Source organism: Phyllobates terribilis, unplaced genomic scaffold, assembly GCF_046119375.1.
Source record: "Phyllobates terribilis strain yellow unplaced genomic scaffold, ASM4611937v1 Scaffold_4__5_contigs__length_816908805, whole genome shotgun sequence".
Lineage (NCBI taxonomy): Eukaryota > Metazoa > Chordata > Amphibia > Anura > Dendrobatidae > Phyllobates > Phyllobates terribilis.
The window spans coordinates 190,391,076-190,411,024 of NW_027362764.1; the positions used below are offsets into that span (position 1 = coordinate 190,391,076).

The 19,949-nt window shown below is 42.4% G+C and overlaps 1 protein-coding gene across 16 annotated transcripts in view; it reads left to right on the forward strand.

The window, feature by feature from the left end:
* Positions 1-19,949, forward strand: part of RARB (retinoic acid receptor beta) — an 832,092-nt gene that overhangs the window by 809,582 nt on the left and 2,561 nt on the right. For all 16 annotated transcript variants that reach the window (XM_073677991.1, XM_073677988.1, XM_073677993.1 and 13 more), the window contains 2 exons: positions 8,953-9,157; positions 17,443-17,601. In XM_073677991.1, coding sequence (XP_073534092.1) covers positions 8,953-9,157; positions 17,443-17,601 — 364 coding nt within the window. The remainder of the gene's footprint in view (positions 1-8,952; positions 9,158-17,442; positions 17,602-19,949) is intronic.

A 19,949-nucleotide genomic window follows, 5' to 3' on the forward strand; every position in this document is an offset into this window, starting at 1 on the left:
GTTAGAAAACAAGCATGGTCTATAAAAAGAGGGCATGTTTGAGGCACACACAAAAAAAAATTCTCCCAGACAGAACTTTTTAAAAGTTGGCAAGTATATTAGGACTGGACATATTCAAAGGATTGGGCATGTTCAAATCCAACATGTCCTACCTTATATTCCCTCTTCAAAATTACACCCTGCACATTAGAACTGTCATCGATATTGCTGAACTCAGCAGATTTAGTCACTTTAAAGGGAATTTGTCACCAGGTTTTGCAACCTATTCTGAGAGCAGCTTAATGTAAAGACAGAGACCCTAATTCTAGCAATATGTCACTTACTGGGCTGGTTGCTGTAGTTGTGATAAAATCACTGTTTTATCAGCAGGAGATTATCACTAAAGGACTAATAAACCTGCTGTCACATAGTCCTCCATATTCATTGGCTCTGTACTCTCCTCCAACACTGATTAACAGATTTTTGTATATGCTGTGTAGAAAACTGTCAATCAGTGGTGTGGGCGAGGTTTACAGAGCTCAGCATTCACAGAACAAGTAGATCTTCAGGAGATAAAGCACTGCTTTCATCAAAATTGCAACAAGCAGCCCAGTAAGTGACATATCGCTGAAATCAGTGTCTCTGCCCCTACATCATGCTTCTGTCAGATGCGGTAGCAAAAACCTAATGATGGCTTGCTTTTAAATTAAGTATGAACAGTAGTGCTTGATAGTTTGTGAACCCTTTTAGATTTGTCCATATTTCTGCATAACTTTGACCTAAAACTAGATAAGATTTTCACACAAGTCTTAAAATTAGATAAAGAGAACAAGTCAAAATAAACTTTGTCATTTTTTAAAGGAAAAAAATGATCTTCTGTGAGTGGCAAAAGTATGTGAACCTTTGCGTTCAGTACTTGGTGTGTGGTGTGATCTCCTTGTGCAGCAATAACTGCATCTAAATGTTTCGGGTAATTGTTGATTAGTCCTGCACATCGGCTTGGAGGAATTTTAGCCCATTGCTGCATATAAAACAGATTCAATTCTATTATATTGGTTGGTTTCCTCTGATGAACTCCTCACTTCAGGTCCTTCCACAGCATTCCTATAAGATTAAGGTCAGGACTTTGACTTGGCCATTCCAAAACTTTAACTTTAGTCTTCTTTAACCATTCTTTCATAGAATGACTTGTGTTCTTTAGGTTGCGGTTTTGCTGCATGACCCACGTTGTCTTCAGATTCGGCTCAAAGCCAGATGTCTCGACATTCTCCTTTAGAATTTGCTGGTATAATTCAGAATGAATTGCTCAATCTATGATGGCAAGCCGTCCTGGCCTACATGCAGCAAAACAAGCAAAAACCATGATACTACCACCAAGTTTCACAGATGGTATGATGTTTTATACTGTAATGCCGTGTTCTTGTTTCTCCAAATATAACTATTCTCATTTAAATCAAAAAGCTCTGTTTTGTTGTTATCTGTCCACATAGACATAATAGACTTTTGGCTTGTCTAGGTGTTTTTAGCAAACTATAGATAGGCAGCAATAATCTTTTTGGAGAGTACTGGCTTTCTCCTTGAAATCCTGCATGCACACCCTTGTTGCTCATGGTGGACTCATGAACATTAACATTAGCTAATGTGAAAGGCCTTTAGTTGCTAAGAGGTTGCCTTGGGTTCCTTTGTGACCTCGCAGACTATTATACATCTTGCTTTTCCAGTTATCTTTGTTGGTTGACCACTCCTGGGAAAGGTAATAATGGACGTGAATTTCCTCCATCTCTGCACAGTCTGTCTGAGTGTGGATTGGTGGAGTCCAACCTCTTTAGAAGTGGTTTTGTAACCTTTTCCAGCCTGAGGAGCATCAGCAACTCTTCTTCTGAGGTTTTCCTTTGTTCGTGCTGTGATAGACTTTCACAAACATGTTGTGAAGATCAGACTTTGATAGATCCCTGCACTTCAAATAAAACAAGCCACCCAGTCACATCTGATTGTCATCCCATTGGCTGCAAACACTGAGGCTCCTATCCATCAAGACCAGCATTGTTCATGTTGGTCTTGATCAGAGAGCATGTTATAGTGAGTCATGCACCTATTAATGAATCAGGGGTGTCTTAAAAATGGCGTGCGCCTCCATAAAGATCTTATTTCAGTTGAGGACATAAGGCATAACATATGTGGCGTAAGGTAAGCCACATCTTGTCATGAATTAGACAAGTGGATGTTGTCACGCCCCGCCCAGCACTTGTTCTACCCCAGCTCCTAAAAAACTGATTGAAACAGGCTTGAAAACATCAAAAGTTACTACAAAACTGCATGTTACACAAAAAAAGTTGTAACTTTTTGAAACGTTTTAAGACATATTTCTGGCATAATCGCTTTGATGAATTGGGGCTTAAGACTCTAATTTCACCTTAAAATTTTCTACTAATCCTAAAGGTTCACACATTTTTGCCACTCAGACATGTGATATTGTATCAGTCTAAAATTTTTGTCTCTTTTCTTTTATTTGGATCTCTATTTTTAGGACTTGAAAATCTGATGTAGTTTTACGTCAAATTAATGCAGAAATTTGGAAAATTCTGAAAGGTTCACTATCTTTTAAAGCACCACTTTATGGTCATTCTGTTGTAATTTTTGCAAAAATAAAAGACTCAAGAAAAAATCCATATATCTCTGTAAGGCTATGTTCAGAAAAAAGATATTTTTGGTCAGTGTGCTGCCCATTTTCACTGATTCTCTGATGCTGGTAGTAAGCTATCATGTGACCACAAGTATGTGATTTGCATACTATCGACCACATTCCGACTAGATGTGTCCATTCTCGCACAATACACTTGCATTGAGCGATGCCGTTTACGTCTAGTTGGCACGTGACCGCATATATGCATATCACATACTTGGGGTCATGCCCCCCGCCTACTCTCGGCACAAAGAGTGACTGTAGACTTGTACCCTAAGGCCGGACAACCCCTTTAATCCTTGTTTGTAAGTCTGTATAGGATCCCCCTATACCCTAAAAGTACATGTAGACCCAATTATTTGTAAGTTGAGGGTAAAGATGGTAAATAGAATTAATCCATGATGTAACGTTGTAGCCCACAGCTCCTGCTTCAGTAGCCATTCTGGTATGTTGTCTTATGTTATATGTTATAAGGAAATGTAGTGTAAAGTCCTTAGTTCAGCATCATCTGTTGGGGGTTTTCATAAATGCCCTTTTTTATCTCTGAAAACAATGCAGTACAGTAAACTCCTTGTGATCGTCTGGCTGCAGCATTGCCCCTCATCCATCACATGCCATATGCTAGTTTTAATTAGCATGGGAAAATAGCTTTTTTTATTTATAAATGTTTTACTTGTCAACAAAAGGGTTTTTTATAGATATATGAAGCATTTGACTTGCATATGACAAGACGTACAACATAAATGTCTTTTTTTACTATGTGAGAATGTAATAATGAGGTCAATTCTCATTCACTCCGGAGCTCTTCATCTTTTCTATATTGCTGCCTTACAGCCATTGTGGCTGCTTTAAAGCATAACATTTTCTAATTTTATTAGTGCTGAAATGTGTAAAATGCTATTGATTTTCCACTATTCATTATTGCGGAAAGAGAGTTCTACAGTCAATTGTGCCAGGATAATAGTTAATAACCACACAGTAAGTTCAGCATAATTCATTGCTGTGTATTTTAGGGCAAAGTCATTCTTAGACTTTATTCTAAGTCTACGGATCATTTGTATGTAGGCACGCAAGTATAGCTGAGGCTCCTGCAACACACCAATGTATATTCTAAAAATGCTGAAATAAATATAAACTTACCAGTATAGTTAAAAAAAGAGTTATAGGAAAACATGAATTTAAAAGAGTTGTCCACTTTAGATAAACATTGTTTGTTTAAAGAGTAGCTAAACATTTTTTTAATTCAATTATCCTCCAAAGTTATGAATTTTTGCAATATACTGTACTTCATTACCTTATTTTGCAGTCCTGTTTCACATTGCCATTTAATGCTTCTTTGCAATCAGCTTTCAACTGCTGCTCAACCAAAATTCATACTCTAGTCAGAGAGTACAGGAATTCCCCTGTCTAAGTACTGAGAGGAGAGCAGGGAGGGTAATTTCACTCTTCTGATTGTTGGTCAATAGAGTAGGGATCTTGGCTAAGCAGCAGATGAATGCATCTTCTAAAGAAGTATGAACTGGCCTTGTGAAACATGGTGTTTGGGATAAGGTAGTGAAGTATAGTATAAAAATTTATAACTTTGCAATGCCTGGTGGATAAATGAATAAAATTTAGTTACTCAGTTACTCTTTAAATAGGTACTTCCATAATAGCCAGATCACAAAATGTTTTGTGGGTGAAACCCCATATATCAGCTGTAATCTGTGGGGAAGCCCATCACAAAGGATTTAGTTACCCTGCAGCGCCACCATGTGAAAAATTAAGTATTACACTGTTAGAATTGAAATACATGGGTTTCCCATGTAATATGTGCTCCACCAGAGGGAAAAGCACTGTTTATGGCCACTCCATGGCTAATAGATAGCTTTGTCACAGATTCTGTCATGCCTAGCGGAAAAAAAATAGCACTGTATGCTGCACTAATATTCCCTACAAAATGACAGACACTGCAGTGGACTCCAGTATAAGTTTGTTGGGGACCATTGTCATGTGTTCAGAATTGCATTGTGTTGGCCTTCAAGAACACAAATGTGTACAGTGCCTTACAAGACGGAGCTCCAATATCTGTATCCATTACTTTTCCCTTGAAGTAAACAATAAATATTAGATATTGCTGGTAATTGGCATAATACAGGTTCTCTCCCAGAATTCTTACATTCAGCATTACAAATATCGTATAAAAGGAAGTAAATTAATGTTGTTAATAGCGCCTTCTTTTTTATATAGGCCAACTTTAATATTAGATGTTGTCTTTTTAATTGACATGGTAATTAATTTAAGCGGATTTGCATGTAGAAGGTAAGCCGATGAATGCCGCTGCTGATACTGATGGGTGTTCAGACCTGTGACTCATGTACAGTGAATGGGAATTGGTAATGTTATCACCAATTATTTGTTTTCCCTTGCAGAAGAGGCAGATAACCTATGGGACTGGGAATTCACTGTTTGTCCCTGATTATTTTCTGTCGCTATTAATGAATTGAATATATTAGTGTCATACGGTATTAGGGATAGATTAAAATTTCCTACTTGCATGTCAACTATTTTGTGTTATCTTGAACACTTTAAGGGGGTTGTCCTATAAACATTTATCCACTTTCCATAGGATAGAAGAAAATTGTTTAATCACTAGGTGAGGCCCCCATCAATCCCAAGCATGGGGGGCCCCGAACTTCTAGGAGCATGAGGAACCAATACTCCTACAGAAAGTTATCATAGGATCTGAATAAAGATGGGCCGATCGATTTGCGGGACTCCGGTCCATTGGCAAGGTCAGTAGTTTTTGGCCTCTGGATGGGAGGCTCACGAGTCTCTTACCTTCTGGGATTCCCGGCGCGGCTTTTGTTTAGCCTGGGCTGGCGCGTCATCATCTGTGCAATACAATGCAATTATGACGTTGTTCTGGCCCCGGATAATCATTTGTGAATCTCCCGTCCAGCGTCCAGGAGACTACTAGGGTGGCCAATGGACCGTAGTCTCACAAATCGGTCCACCCATCTATAAACCTGAGGGATTCTTCTGATGTTTGGCCAACAAGGGTCTCCATAGCTGTAGCCGTGCAAGGACTTCAGAAGAGATGCTACAACAAAGTAATAGTTGTAATGATTTGTGAACCTCATTGTCAATGATACTATTCAGATTGGCTAAGTGTAGAGTAGTGGATAAAGGGAAAATTAGTGCTCACATTTGGTGGTCCTCTTCATTCTCTCTTTAATGTTCCTGCTATGATGAAATGCCATATTTGCTCATGACCGCTGCAGCCAATCATTCGGGAGATCACTGATACCGTTGATTTACTGCAGAGATTGCAATGTTCTTGTGGTATTTTGTTTTATTTATTGCTTTTCTTTGTATTATCTGTATTATTGCCTTTTGGGAAAGGTGAGAGGCACTGTGCTCTTCATTGCTACCTATTCTGCCAGACTTTATAAATCTGATTGCTGGATGTTATGCACTTTTTTTTTTCTTTTCGGGGTGGCTTATATGTTAATAAAATGCCCTCTTTTACACTCATTTTTTCTGTAGTCTATGATATTGCTGCTGCTGTGATTGTGTAAAATGAAATGGACTCTCCTTGGCATTTCCCATTTTTGCTGTGGTGGTGGCTGAAGATGCCGAGCTGTGCACCTTGCATTATTTAGTAGTGTGACCTTCTTGTTCTCCCCCTTTGTACACAGCGTTATTGTTTTTATCGGAGCCCCATCAGTCCTGATGAATGAAGACAGGCAAGGACATCAGTGATCTCAGTTGTTATCTGCCGAGACACAATCAGGTTATTGCAGGTAGAAAGGTGTCAATAAGACTGCGATGCTCCGCACTCCGCGCTCAAATGGCCACAATTTCCATATGACTTTGCGTTTCCAAAACCTGCAGCAGAATGCGGGACATTTCCACTGCACCCACAAAAATAGTGCTGATATATGTGATAAGTGATTTATAAAGACTAATAGGAAGTAATAATAATTTTTAAAGGTTTACAGTAGAATGTAACAAACGCTCATTGTTAAAGATGGGACTAATAGACTAATATTAGCCACTGACATCTTTCAGCCAGTCAGATATTTTGTGTCTTCTTCTTAGATCACTAGTGATGTTTTGTCTAAACATACATGTACATTTCAATGGAGCAATAGCATTGTGGGTGAGGTTTGATAGAGATGGAGGGGTGGCAATAGAATAGTAAAAATAAAATTGTCAAACCTAACTAGAGGGTGCTCCTTAGGCCACGTTCACATGTTCAGTATTTGGTCAGTAATTTATCTCAGTATTTGTAGTCAAAACCAGGAGTGGGTGATAAATACAGAAATGGTGACGTGTTTCTATTATACTTTTCCTCTGATTGTTACACTACTGGTTTTTGATTACAAATACTGATGTAAAATACTGACTACAATACTGCAGTGTGAACGTGGCCTGACTATGTATCTGGTGAATCTGGAAACTCTGCTGACATCAATCTACTTGGCAAAGGTGTTTTTAAGAGCAAGTCCTCTATCTATTACACCAGACAGATTGGATTCTGTGCCTTAAGGCTGTGTGCCCACTATGCGTTTTTTAAGCGTTTTCGCAGCAACAATTCCACCGCAGAAACGCTTAAAAAACGCTTGTTAGTAGGTCTGCAATGTTCCCCAATGATAATCCGCATGTGCTGTGCACATGCTCTGGAAATTTCCGCTGTGGATTATCATTGAGGAAAAATCCGCAACACTACCAATTATTTTGCATAAATGCGGCGTTTTTGCCGCCATTGACTTGCATTGAATCGCTTAATATCCACATGACTACATGTGCACACGCGGATATTAAGCGATTCAATGTGTGGATGGTACCCAGGTCTGGAGAAGAGGAGACTCTCCTCCAAACCCGGGTACCATAGAACCTGTAAAAAAAAAAAAAAAGATAAAAAAAAAATAAAATAAAAAAACACATTATACTCACCTTCTGATGGCCCGCCGTCTTCTCTCCGGTACATCTTGGCTCCCCGGTGGCTCGCGATAGAGTAAAAGGACCTTCCATGATGTCATTTAGTCATGTGACAGGTCACGCGACCACTGACATCGGTGGTCGCGTGACCTGTCACATGACTAAATGACGTCATGAAAGGTCCTTTTACACCACCACGAGACACCGGGAAGACCGGACACATCGGAGAAGGAGACCAGGGGCCATCGGAAGTTGAGTATAATGTTTTTTTTTATTTTTTACCATTTTTATTCTTTTTTTTAACTAACTTGGTCACACTATATAAAATCCATGCTGGTTGCACTTTGCTAAAATCGCTTGGAAAGCGCTTGTCAATCCGCATGCGGAATCACATGTGCAAAACGCGTGAAAAACTCTTGTCCCTGGCTGAAAAAACGCATGTAAAATCCACATGCATTTTTTTGTGCCAGGGAGATGCAGAAACTCTCAGGAAATATCTGGAGCATTTCTGCATCGTGGGCACTTAGCCTTACTGCTTGATTTATTGCATCTCCAACTTTTTTAACCACAAGTCATAATTTCTCTTTTTTTACGCTTATGCAATTCCATTTTTGTAAGTATAACACATAGGCCTGAGTATCACTATCTGAATTGTAATTTAGTTTTACATTAGGGTTATTACAAATTCAATGACCCTGTAGACGATTGAAATCTAATAATAATTTCGCCTTTCTTTCTAAGAAATGAAGTGGAACTTAGCGTCTCTGAACCGGAATGCCCCTTTTTCTCTTAAATCAGTGGGTGTTCGACCGCTGTGATCACCACTCATTAGAATGGAGTGGCAGTGCACATGCTTGGCCAGCGCTGCATTCATTCCCTATGGGGCTACTGGAGAAAGCACAGCGAGCGCAGCGCTCCAGCAATCCCATAGAAAGTGAATGGAACAGCGGTCAACCATGTGTACTGCAGATCCATTCTAACGGGGATAAAAGTGCCCAATTCTGGCAATCTCAGCAGTTGGACCCCCACCAGTCTAGAAATTATCAGCTATCCGCCGAATAGACTGTCATGGCTATCTGAATGCAGCCTAAAGATTTATTTTAAAGATCAGCTCAACTCTTTTTACCTAAAACTAGAATGGTTGTGCCCCCTTTCCCGAGGACTTTGCCTGTTTTCTGTTTTTTTTTTCATATTAGTTAGCGAGTGATGTTTTCTTTGTACTCAGTATTGGTTATTTTCCACCTGGGACAACCAGACTTTGTGGACAAAGAATATATAAGTCATCATTCCCAGTCGTCAGTATGTATTCCTCCTGCACTGTGAGCATGTACTCATACGTCTATATCTTACTTGTCTACTTACAGATTCTTAGAATTTGCACAAGATATACCCCGGACCAGGACACCATGACTTTCTCAGATGGCCTTACACTCAACCGAACTCAGATGCACAACGCTGGGTTTGGTCCACTCACCGACCTTGTGTTCACATTTGCCAACCAGCTCCTGCCCCTGGAAATGGATGACACAGAAACTGGCCTGCTCAGTGCCATCTGCTTAATTTGTGAAGGTGGGTATCACATTGAACAGATTAGCTGTGTGCATATTCCTGTTCTTTTAGGAATCCATTCTTATGGGTTTGTCTGAGCACATTTAAACTGAATCCCAGCAGAACAGGGATGAGTGTACAGGGTTTATCTCATCCTCGTTCTACAGGAGCGCACCACTACCCTGCCTCCCGGCTTCCTGTTTTCCAGGTGGAGCTCTTGAAGCTTGACAGGTCGGAGCAGCTGCATGGTCTTGCTGTTCTCTCAGACTGTTAAGCAGAGGCAGCTTTGTGTGAAGGCAGGGCACCAAGGCTGGTCACATCCAGCAATTTGGCCAACTTCAAAGCAGTGCTTGCAGGCTCTAAAAAAACCAAAAACATACAGCCTGCAAGGGGTGTGCACTGCTTGTCTGGGAACTGGCCACTCAGACTGCGGGGTGGCCGGCAACCTTGTCATTCTACACAATAGATTTAAAAATCCCTCCATTCTTGAGAACAGATAGGATTTTTAATAAGAGGTAAAGTTGCTTTATTTTGTCTGCACTTTGCAACTTTATCCATCAATGAAGATGTGTCAACCACTTTAGGTGTGAACCTATCCTTACAGGGGTTGTCCAGTTCAAATCGATAAGTCTGCAGTTACTCTGTGTGACTACAGACTTATGAATAGTGTTGAGCCACCCCCGTAGTGTTCGGGTTCGGTTCGGTTCGTCGAACACCGGGATGTTCGAGGAACTGTTCGTCGAACTGTTCGTCGAACACCTTAGAACACCGTCGAACACCGTTAAAACCAATGGCAGGCAAACAAAAACACATAGAAACACATAGAAAACACCTTCAAAGGTGTCCAAAAGCTGACAAACTGCTCAGAAGACGCTTTCTTTAAAAAAGCCGGCCGGCAATTCAGCAGCGGCATACACCGGTACCCGACAATTTAGACAAAAAGGAATAGAGCCTCACACATAGATTAGATAGATAGAAACATGTCAGTCACATATATATGAAGTACAGTGACAGTGTTGCTTACTGTACTTGTCATTTAGTGTAAAGGATTTATTAAAAAATATAATAGTGTTTTCATGCACTGTCTCTTTAAAAAAGCCGGCCGGCAATTCAGCAGCGGTATCCGACAATTTATAACAGACAGAATAGAGCTTCACACATAGATTAGATAGATAGAAACATGTCAGTCACATATATATGAAGTACAGTGACAATGTTGCTTACTGTACTTGTCATTTAGTGTAAAGGATTTATTAAAAAAAGTAATAGTGTTTTCATGCACCGTCTCTTTAAAAAAGCCGGCCGGCAATTCAGCATCTGTACCCGACAATTTATAACAGACAGAATAGAGCTTCACACATAGATTAGATAGATAGAAACATGTCAGTCACATATATATGAAGTACAGTGATAGTGTTGGTTACTGTACTTGTCATTTAGTATTAAAATAAAGGATTTATTATTAAAAAAAATTGGCGTGGGGTTCCCCTTAATTTTAGTCTCTAGCGGAGGTTAAGCAGACAGCTGGGGCAGATGTTTGAAGCCTGGGAAGGGGGTAATACCCACGGAGCTTCCCAGGCTACTAATATGAGCCCCCAGCTGAATACATAGCCTTTACTAGCTATTAAAATGGGGGACCCCCCCAAAAAAATGACGTGGGGTCCCCCCTAATTTAATAGCTAGCAAAGGCTAGGCAGACAGCTGGGGGCTGATATTAATAGCCCAGGAAGGGTGCCATGAATATTGGCCCCCTCCCAGGCTAGAAACACCAGCCGTCAGCCGCCCCAGAAATGGCGCATTCATAGGATGCGCCAATTCTGGCACTTAGCCTCGCTCTTCCACGCTGCCCTGGTGCGGTGGCAGGGGGTAATAGGGCTGGGGTTGATGTCAGCTTATAATGCCAGCTGACATCAAGCCCAGGTTAGTAATGGAGAGGCGTCTATAAGACAGCCCCATTACTAACCCCATAGTCAAAGTTAAAAGAAAACACAAACACCCAGAATAAAGTCCTTTAATTGAAATAAAGACACAATCCTTTATTGTTCTAAATTAAACCATACTTACCATCACGCCCATTCCAGCTGAAGCCAACGATCTCCTGCAATAAAAGAAAAATAATAAAGCAACATCATCCTTACCTTTCCATGGTTCCCACGACAGCTTCAGCTCTGCTACATCGAGATGACAGGCTGGACCGCAGCAGAACGCCGCCATCCAGCCTGTCATCCCGCAGACACTGAGAAGCGCAGGCATGCTTGCGCTCTGCAGTGTCTGGCTGTGACGGCATAAAGATGAGACGAGTTCATGTCCAATGAACTCGGCGCACCTCATGCACGTCACTGACAGCGTGGGAAAATTCTCACGCTGAAGCGCTGAGTGCAGGAGAATTCTCCCACGCTGTCAGTGACGTGCATAAGGTGAGCTCATGTCCAATGAACTCAGCTCACCTCCTGCACGTCACTGACAGCGTGGGAGAATTCTCCTGCACTCAGCGCTTCAGCGTGAGAATTCTCCCACGCTGAAGCGCTGAGTGCAGGAGAATTTTCCCACGCTGTCAGTGACGTGCATAAGGTGAGCTCATGTCCAATGAACTCAGCTCACCTCCTGCACGTCACTGACAGCGTGGGAGAATTCTCCTGCACTCAGCGCTTCAGCGTGAGAATTCTCCCACGCTGAAGCGCTGAGTGCAGGAGAATTTTCCCACGCTGTCAGTGACGTGCATGAGGTGAGCCGAGTTCATTTGACATTAACTCGGCTCATCTGGATGCCCTCACAGAGAGACACTGTGGAGCGCAAGCAAGCCTGCGCTTCTCAGTGTCTGCGGGATGACAGGCTGGATGGCAGCGTTCTGCTGCGGTCCAGCCTGTCATCTCGATGTAGCAGAGCTGAAGCTGTCATGGGAACCATGGAAAGGTAAGGATGATGTTGCTTTATTATTTTTCTTTTATTTCAGGAAATCGTTGGCTTCAGCTGGAATGGGTGTGACGGTAAGTATGGTTTAATTTAGAACAATAAAGAATTGTGTGTTTATTTCAATTAAAGGACTTTTTTCTGGGTGTTGTGTTTTTTTTAAATACTTTACTAGAAATTCATGGTGGTCATGTCTAATATTGGCGTGACCCCATGAATTTTGGGCTTAGGGCCAGCTGATAATGCCAAGCTGGCCCTAACCCCTTTATTACCCAGTGAGCCACCGCATCAGGGCCCTGGATGAGTTGGGTACAGCGCCAGAAGATGGCGCTTCTATGAACGCGCCATTTTCCGGGGTGGCTGCGGACTGCAATTTGCAGCGGGGGTGGCCCAGAAAGCTTGGGCCTCCCTGCGCTGCGGATTCCAGCCCCCAGCTGCATAGTTGTACCTGGCTGGACACAAAAACAGGGCGAAGCCCCACGTCAATTTTCTTTAAATTATTTCATGAAATAATTAAGAAAAAAAGGGCTTCCCTATATTGTTGTGTCCGGCCAGGTACAAATAGGCAGCTGGTGGTTGGGGGCAGCCCGTTCCTGCCTGCTGTACCTGGCTGGACACAAATATAGTGCGAAGCCCCACATCAATTTTTTTTTAATTATTTCATGAATTTCCTGAAATAATTTAAAAAAATTGACGTGGGGCTTCGCACTATATTTGTGTCCAGCCAGGTACAGCAGGCAGGAACGGGCTGCCCCCAACCACCAGCTGACTATTTGTACCTGGCCGGACACAACAATATAGGGAAGCCCTTTTTTTCTTAATTATTTCATGAATTTCATGAAATAATTAAAAAAAATTGAAGTGGGGCTTCGCACTATATTTGTGTCCAGCCAGGTACAGCAGGCAGAAACGGGCTGCCCCCATCCACCAGCTGACTATTTGTACCTGGCCGGACACAACAATATAGGGAAGGCCTTTTTTTCTTAATTATTTCATGAATTTCATGAAATAATTAAAAAAAAAATACGTGGGGCTTCGCCCTATTTTTGTGTCCAGCCAGGTACAACTAGGCAGCTGGGGGCTGGAATCTGCAGCGCAGGGAGGCCCAAGCTTTCTGGGCCCCCCCCGCTGCAAATTGCAGTCCGCAGCCACCCCGGAAAATGGCGCGTTCATAGAAGCGCCATCTTCTGGCGCTGTACCCAACTCATCCAGGGCCCTGGTGCGGTGGCTCACTGGGTAATAAAGGGGTTAGGGCCAGCTTGGTATTATCAGCTGGCCCCAAGCCCAAAATTCATGGGGTCACGCCAGTATTAGACATGACCGCCATGAATTTCTAGTAAAGTATTTAAAAAAAACACAACACCCAGAATAAAGTCCTTTAATTGAAATAAACACACAATTCTTTATTGTTCTAAATTAAACTATACTTACCATCACGCCCATTCCAGCTGAAGCCAACGATCTCCTGCAATAAAAGAAAAATAATAAACCAACCTCATCCTTACCTTTCCATGGTTCCCACGACAGCTTCAGCTCTGCTACATCGAGATGACAGGCTGGACCGCAGCAGAACGCTGCCATCCAGCCTGTCATGCCGCAGACACTGAGAAGAGCAGGCATGCTTGCGCTCCTCAGTGTCTCGCTGTGACGGCATCCAGATGAGCCGAGTTCATGTCCAATGAACTCAGCTCACCTCATGCACGTCACTGACAGCGTGGGAAAATTCTCACGCTGAAGTGCTGAGTGCAGGAGAATTGTCCCACGCTGTCAGTGACGTGCATGAGGTGAGCTCATGTCCAATGAACTCAGCTCACCTCATGCACCTCACTGACAGCGTGGGAAAATTCTCCTGCACTCAGCGCTTCAGCGTGAGAATTCTCCCACGCTGTAAGTGACGTGCATGAGGTGCGCCGAGTTCATTGGACATGAACTCGTCTCATCTTTATGCCGTCACAGCCAGACACTGCAGAGCGCAAGCAAGCCTGCGCTTCTCAGTGTCTGCGGGATGACAGGCTGGATGGCGGCGTTCTGCTGCGGTCCAGCCTGTCATCTCGATGTAGCAGAGCTGAAGCTGTCGTGGGAACCATGGAAAGGTAAGGATGAGGTTGCTTTATTATTTTATTTTTATTACAGGAGATCGTTGGCTTCAGCTGGAATGGGCGTGATGGTAAGTATGGTTTAATTTAGAACAATAAAGAATTGTGTCTTTATTTCAATTAAAGGACTTTATTCTGGGTGTTTGTGTTTTTTTTAACTTTGACTATGGGGTTAGTAATGGGGGTGTCTTATAGACGCCTCTCCATTACTAACCTGGGCTTGATGTCAGCTGGCATTATAAGCTGACATCAACCCCAGCCCTATTACCCCCTGCCACCGCACCAGGGCAGCGTGGAAGAGCGAGGCTAAGTGCCAGAATTGGCGCATCCTATGAATGCGCCATTTCTGGGGCGGCTGACGGCTGGTGTTTCTAGCCTGGGAGGGGGCCAATATTCATGGCTCCCTTCCTGGGCTATTAATATCAGCCCCCAGCTGTCTGCCTAGCCTTTGCTAGCTATTAAATTAGGGGGGACCCCACGTCATTTTTTTTGGGGGGTCCCCAATTTTAATAGCTAGTAAAGGCTATGTATTCAGCTGGGGGCTGATATTAGTAGCCTGGGAAGCTCCGTGGGTATTACCCCCTTCCCAGGCTTCAAACATCTGCCCCAGCTGTCTGCTTAACCTCCGCTAGAGCCTAAAATTAAGGGGAACCCCACGCCAATTTTTTTAATAATAAATCCTTTATTTTAATACTAAATGACAAGTACAGTAACCAACACTGTCACTGTACTTCATATATATGTGACTGACATGTTTCTATCTATCTAATCTATGTGTGAAGCTCTATTCTGTCTGTTACAAATTGTCGGGTACAGATGCTGAATTGCCGGCCGGCTTTCTTAAAGAGACGGTGCATGAAAACACTATTATTTTTTTTAATAAATCCTTTACACTAAATGACAAGTACAGTAAGCAACACTGTCACTGTACTTCATATATATGTGACTGACATGTTTCTATCTATCTAATCTATGTGTGATTCTCTATTCCTTCTATTCTAAATTGTTGGGTACAGATGCTGAATTGCCGGCCGGCTTTTTTAAAGAGACGGTGCACGAAAACACTATTATTTTTTTTGATAAATCCTTTACACTAAATGACAAGTACAGTAATCAACACTGTCACTGTACTTCATATATATGTGACTGACATGTTTCTATCTATCTAATCTATGTGTGATTCTCTATTCCTTCTATTCTAAATTGTTGGGTACCGCTGCTGAATTGCCGGCCGGCTTTTTTAAAGAGACGGTGCATGAAAACACTATTATTTTTTTTGATAAATCCTTTACGCTAAATGACAAATACAGTAAGCAGCACTTTCACTGTACTTCGTATATATGTGGCTGACATGTTTATATCTATCTAATCTATGTGTGAAGCTCTATTCTTTCGGTTCTAAATTGTCGGGTACCGGTGTATGCCGCTGCTGAATTGCCGGCTTTTCATGTTTCACTGTTGGCACTGTTCCCATCGATTTGGGCAATCACTGTAATGCCACAACCACCATGGCTGTGGCATTACAGTGAGTGGCAGACAATCCCTGCATGATTGGTGCTCTAAATAGCGCCAGACATGCAGGACACGCTTTTGGTGCACGAACAGTTATCGAACATAACCTCGAACAGCCGAATTTTTTGCAAATCGTTCGGGTTCGTCGAACAACTCGAACACCGCCCAAAACAGCTCGAATTTGAGATTGGCGAACAGTTCTAGTCGAACACCGCTCATCTCTACTTATGAATCCCCCTAGAACACGCACTGTGCGCTGGGGGGGATTCGCTGGTTTCTGACCCAGGACCGGAGGGTATGTATTCATTATGCATACTCTCGGCCAGAGCTCGTCTGGTGGGGGTGGCCTCGCTCCCATACACTTGTATTGAGCAAGGCTGCGCCCTGACTAGTAACACGGCTGTCCAGTAGGCGTGGCCGATTAGAGGGTATGGAAGAAGAAACGTGCCCACTGGCCAGGAGCATGTATCACTCACACATACCTTCCGGTCCCGGGTTAGAAACCGCGAATCCGCGCAGCGCACAGTGTGTGATCTGGGGGGATTCATAAATCTTCAGTCACACAGAGCGACTACAGACTTATTGATTTGGACCGGACAACCCCTGTAAGGATAGATTCACATCTCCTGTATTTGGTGCAGCTTTTATACACAAAATCTTTACTACTGGCAAAGTGCAGTGAAGTGCATGTTAAGTCTTTGTGCAGAATCAGTGCAGATTTCACCATTCACAATGAAAAAGGTGAAATTGGCACTAAATCTGCAACAAAAAGAGCAGCACAATCGGTATGTATCGTGTGCATTCTGCTGCAGAAAAAGCTGTAGATATACTGTGGAGAAATCTGCAGCAAACCCTGTCTAAAAGGGTTTGCCCACCATAGATAGCCATCACTTCCAAAAAACTGGGCCGATGTCCTGTTCACTTGGGTTATCAAATCGATTAAGATTGGGTCTACATCTTGATGTTGGCTGTGGCACAGCTCACACGGTCGGTGATTTGCTGTATGCCCCCCGCTACCTCCCAGGATAGTGCACATTGTGACCCGCCAAGTACCATAGCCACCAGTTGCAAAAAAAAGCCATCTTGCTTGCCAGTGTACCTTATGGCGCCATTCACTTGCTTTATGCTGTGATGTACCAGCAGCTTACAGCTATCTATGGCCAAGTGACCGGCTGTTGTGGCCACAGTTGCTATGTAGCCCCAGCTTTATTCTGACACTGTGCTCTATACCCGCAAGACAGCATAGCCATTAACAATCAATGTGAAGACCACATCAACTACTTTCCGCATGGTTTCTGACCACAATGTGTCGCTGTACCCTTAAAAGCAGCAACATTTCATCCAAGGACTGTGATCGGAGCAGCAATCAGTGTTCGCTGCCTGTGCCACTTGTGCCTGGAATGCTTGGCTGCACATAATGGATTAAAGCTCTTACAACAACCTTGAGTACACTATATATAATATATAGAAATTGCTTTACTTCAGATATGTTCTGTCAAGGGAGAATAGTGCATGTTGTAGTGAAGGAGAATCTGTAGTAACAGACATCCAAGTAATATTTTTGTAGAGAATTAGACCTGAAAGGCGCTCAGATGTCAGCAGGCCAAATATAGCTATCGCCTCCTAATGCCGCACTATTCATTCAAGCAGATGGTGCGGCTTACAGCTGAAGGCTTATAGTGTGCTGCCATCTAGTGGCTTGCCTGCATGTGACCCGAACTGCAGGAAATGCTGATGGATTAAATAACTATGCATGAAAGGTGATTTTTTTTCACTCTGCTTATCTAGACCGTCAGGATCTTGAAGAACCGGCTAAAGTAGATAAGCTGCAGGAGCCATTACTGGAAGCATTGAAAATTTATATCAGAAAGAGAAGACCCAACAAACCCCATATGTTTCCAAAGATTTTAATGAAGATCACAGATCTTCGCAGCATTAGTGCAAAAGGTAATGTTATATGGATATAAAGACAATGAGGCTTCTCAGGAGAGAATAGATATTACTGCATGACACAATACTAATGATAGGTGAATGTAACAGGATGATCGAGATACAGAATTATATATATATATTTTCTCAATGGTGCATAAATGTATAGTTATATAACAGGCCGTATTCACACGGGGCTGTGGTGTTTTTTTTTTTTTTTTAAAGAAAAAGGGTATTTAACCAGACAATAATGAAGAAAAATCTCTGCACACTTCAAAAAGGAAAAAAAGAGGTTCTGCAGCAGTTGGGTTATCCTATATGGGAATATGTGGTCCATAGTGTAAATTATATGGAATATTAAGAAAATACAGTACAGACCAAAAGTTTGGACACACCTTCTAATTTAAAGATTTTTCTGTATTTTCATGACTATGAAAATTGTACATTCACACTGAAGGCATCAAAACTATGAATTAACACATGTGGAATTATATACTTAACAAAAAAGTGTGAAATAACTGAAAATATCTCTTATATTCTAGGTTCTTCAAAGTAGCCACCTTTTGCTTTGATGACAGCTTTACACACTCTTAAATTTGGGGGCTGCCTGAAACACAGAAGTGGGGATCTGGAAATATGGATTGTAATCGGGCATCTTTTTGTAGTAAGGGTTGTAGTTTCCGTGCAGCTCTCCTTAGTACCTTCAGATTTGGATTGTAGGTGACTACTAGAGGCACCCGGTTGCTTTCTTGTTTAGTTTTGTAATGTAGGAGATGATTCCTTGATATTCTGGTGGCTCTTGTAATCTGGTTCTCTATTGTTCTTGGATGGTAGCCCTGATACAAAAAGGTCTTTCTGAGGCCACCAAGGTGTTTGTCGCTATCTATAGGGTTGAAATATTAAGTCATTGTGGAGTAGCATGCTTCCATACGGTTATAAACTTCTTTTATTAGATTTTACATGAATACATAAAATTGTGAAAGTTGTTAAAGGGATTCTGTCATTGGGAAATGACGTTATAAATGCCCTGAGTCAGTTTGGCTGGAGCTGGTCTCTGCTTTATTGCTTAACAGCGTTGGCTCCAGAAAACATTATGTAATACACAAATTAGGTCCTTACCTTGACTGAAATTCAGTGCATATGCAGAACACACTTATGGCCATCTCTAGGGGATGTTCTGCGCACGCCTCAGTGCTGTGTGAGACTCTAATGAAAGCAGTGGAGCCCCACATGGAGCCAGAGCCGGCCTTCTAAACTGCCTGAAGAAAGGTGCCACTGGCCGTACTGACCCCATCCACCAAGCCCCAAGCACTTAATTAGAATCTTACTTGAAAATGTTTTCTGGAGACATAGCCAGTAGAGATGAGCGAGCACACGCGGGTGCTTTCCGAGTATCTTCGGCGTGCTTGTATATTAAGTTCGAGTGCCTGCGTCTGCATGATTTACTGTTGTTATTCAGCCTCAACACATGCAGAGATTGCCTGTTTGTTAGGGTATCCTCACGTGTTGAGGCTGACTAACAAACAGGTAATCTCTCCATGTGTTGAGGCTGAATAACGGCCGTAAATCATGCAGACGCAGGGACTCAAACTTAATATACGAGCATGCCAAAGATACCCGGAAAGCACCCGAGCGTGCTCGGTGAAAGCGATAAACGAGCACGCTCGCTCATCACTAATAGCCAGTATATTTTGGAAGTTATAAGAATAACTCTTCCTAGGGCAAACTACATTTCTTGGAGCTCAGCTTACTTTGTAACTTCATTTTTCCCCAGACAGACTCCCTTTGAACCACACGTCAAACTCCGACCCTTGGGCCAAATCGCCAAATCTGGTCTCAGGATGGTTTTATTTGGCCCTCAACACCAGAACTACCACCCCTATGTGAGGCCATTATTCTGTATGGAGTACTATGTGGGGCCCATTATTCTATATAGAGGACTATGTGGGGCCCATTATTCTGTATGGAGGACTATGTGGGGCCCATTATTCTATATAGAGGACTATGTGAGGCCATTATTCTGTATGGAGTACTATGTGGGGCCCATTATTCTGTATTGAGAACTATGTGGGGCACATTATTTCTGCATGGAGTACTTTGTGGGGCCAATTATTCTGTATACTTGTTGGCCAGCAACTTTGTCCAAGTTTTTCATTTTGACACTCTGTGAGTTTGAGTTTGATATCCCATCTTTAAACAAAGATATTTTATTACATTTACTGCTGAATAAGGCCGGATTCACACTGTGGTAGATTGGCTCACTTGGTTGCACATAGAGGTAGACACAGGAACACTTTCTCTTTAAATCTTCTGTTGGGTTTATTAAGAGTGCTGCATAAACCACGGCAATGTTAGCAAAAACAAAC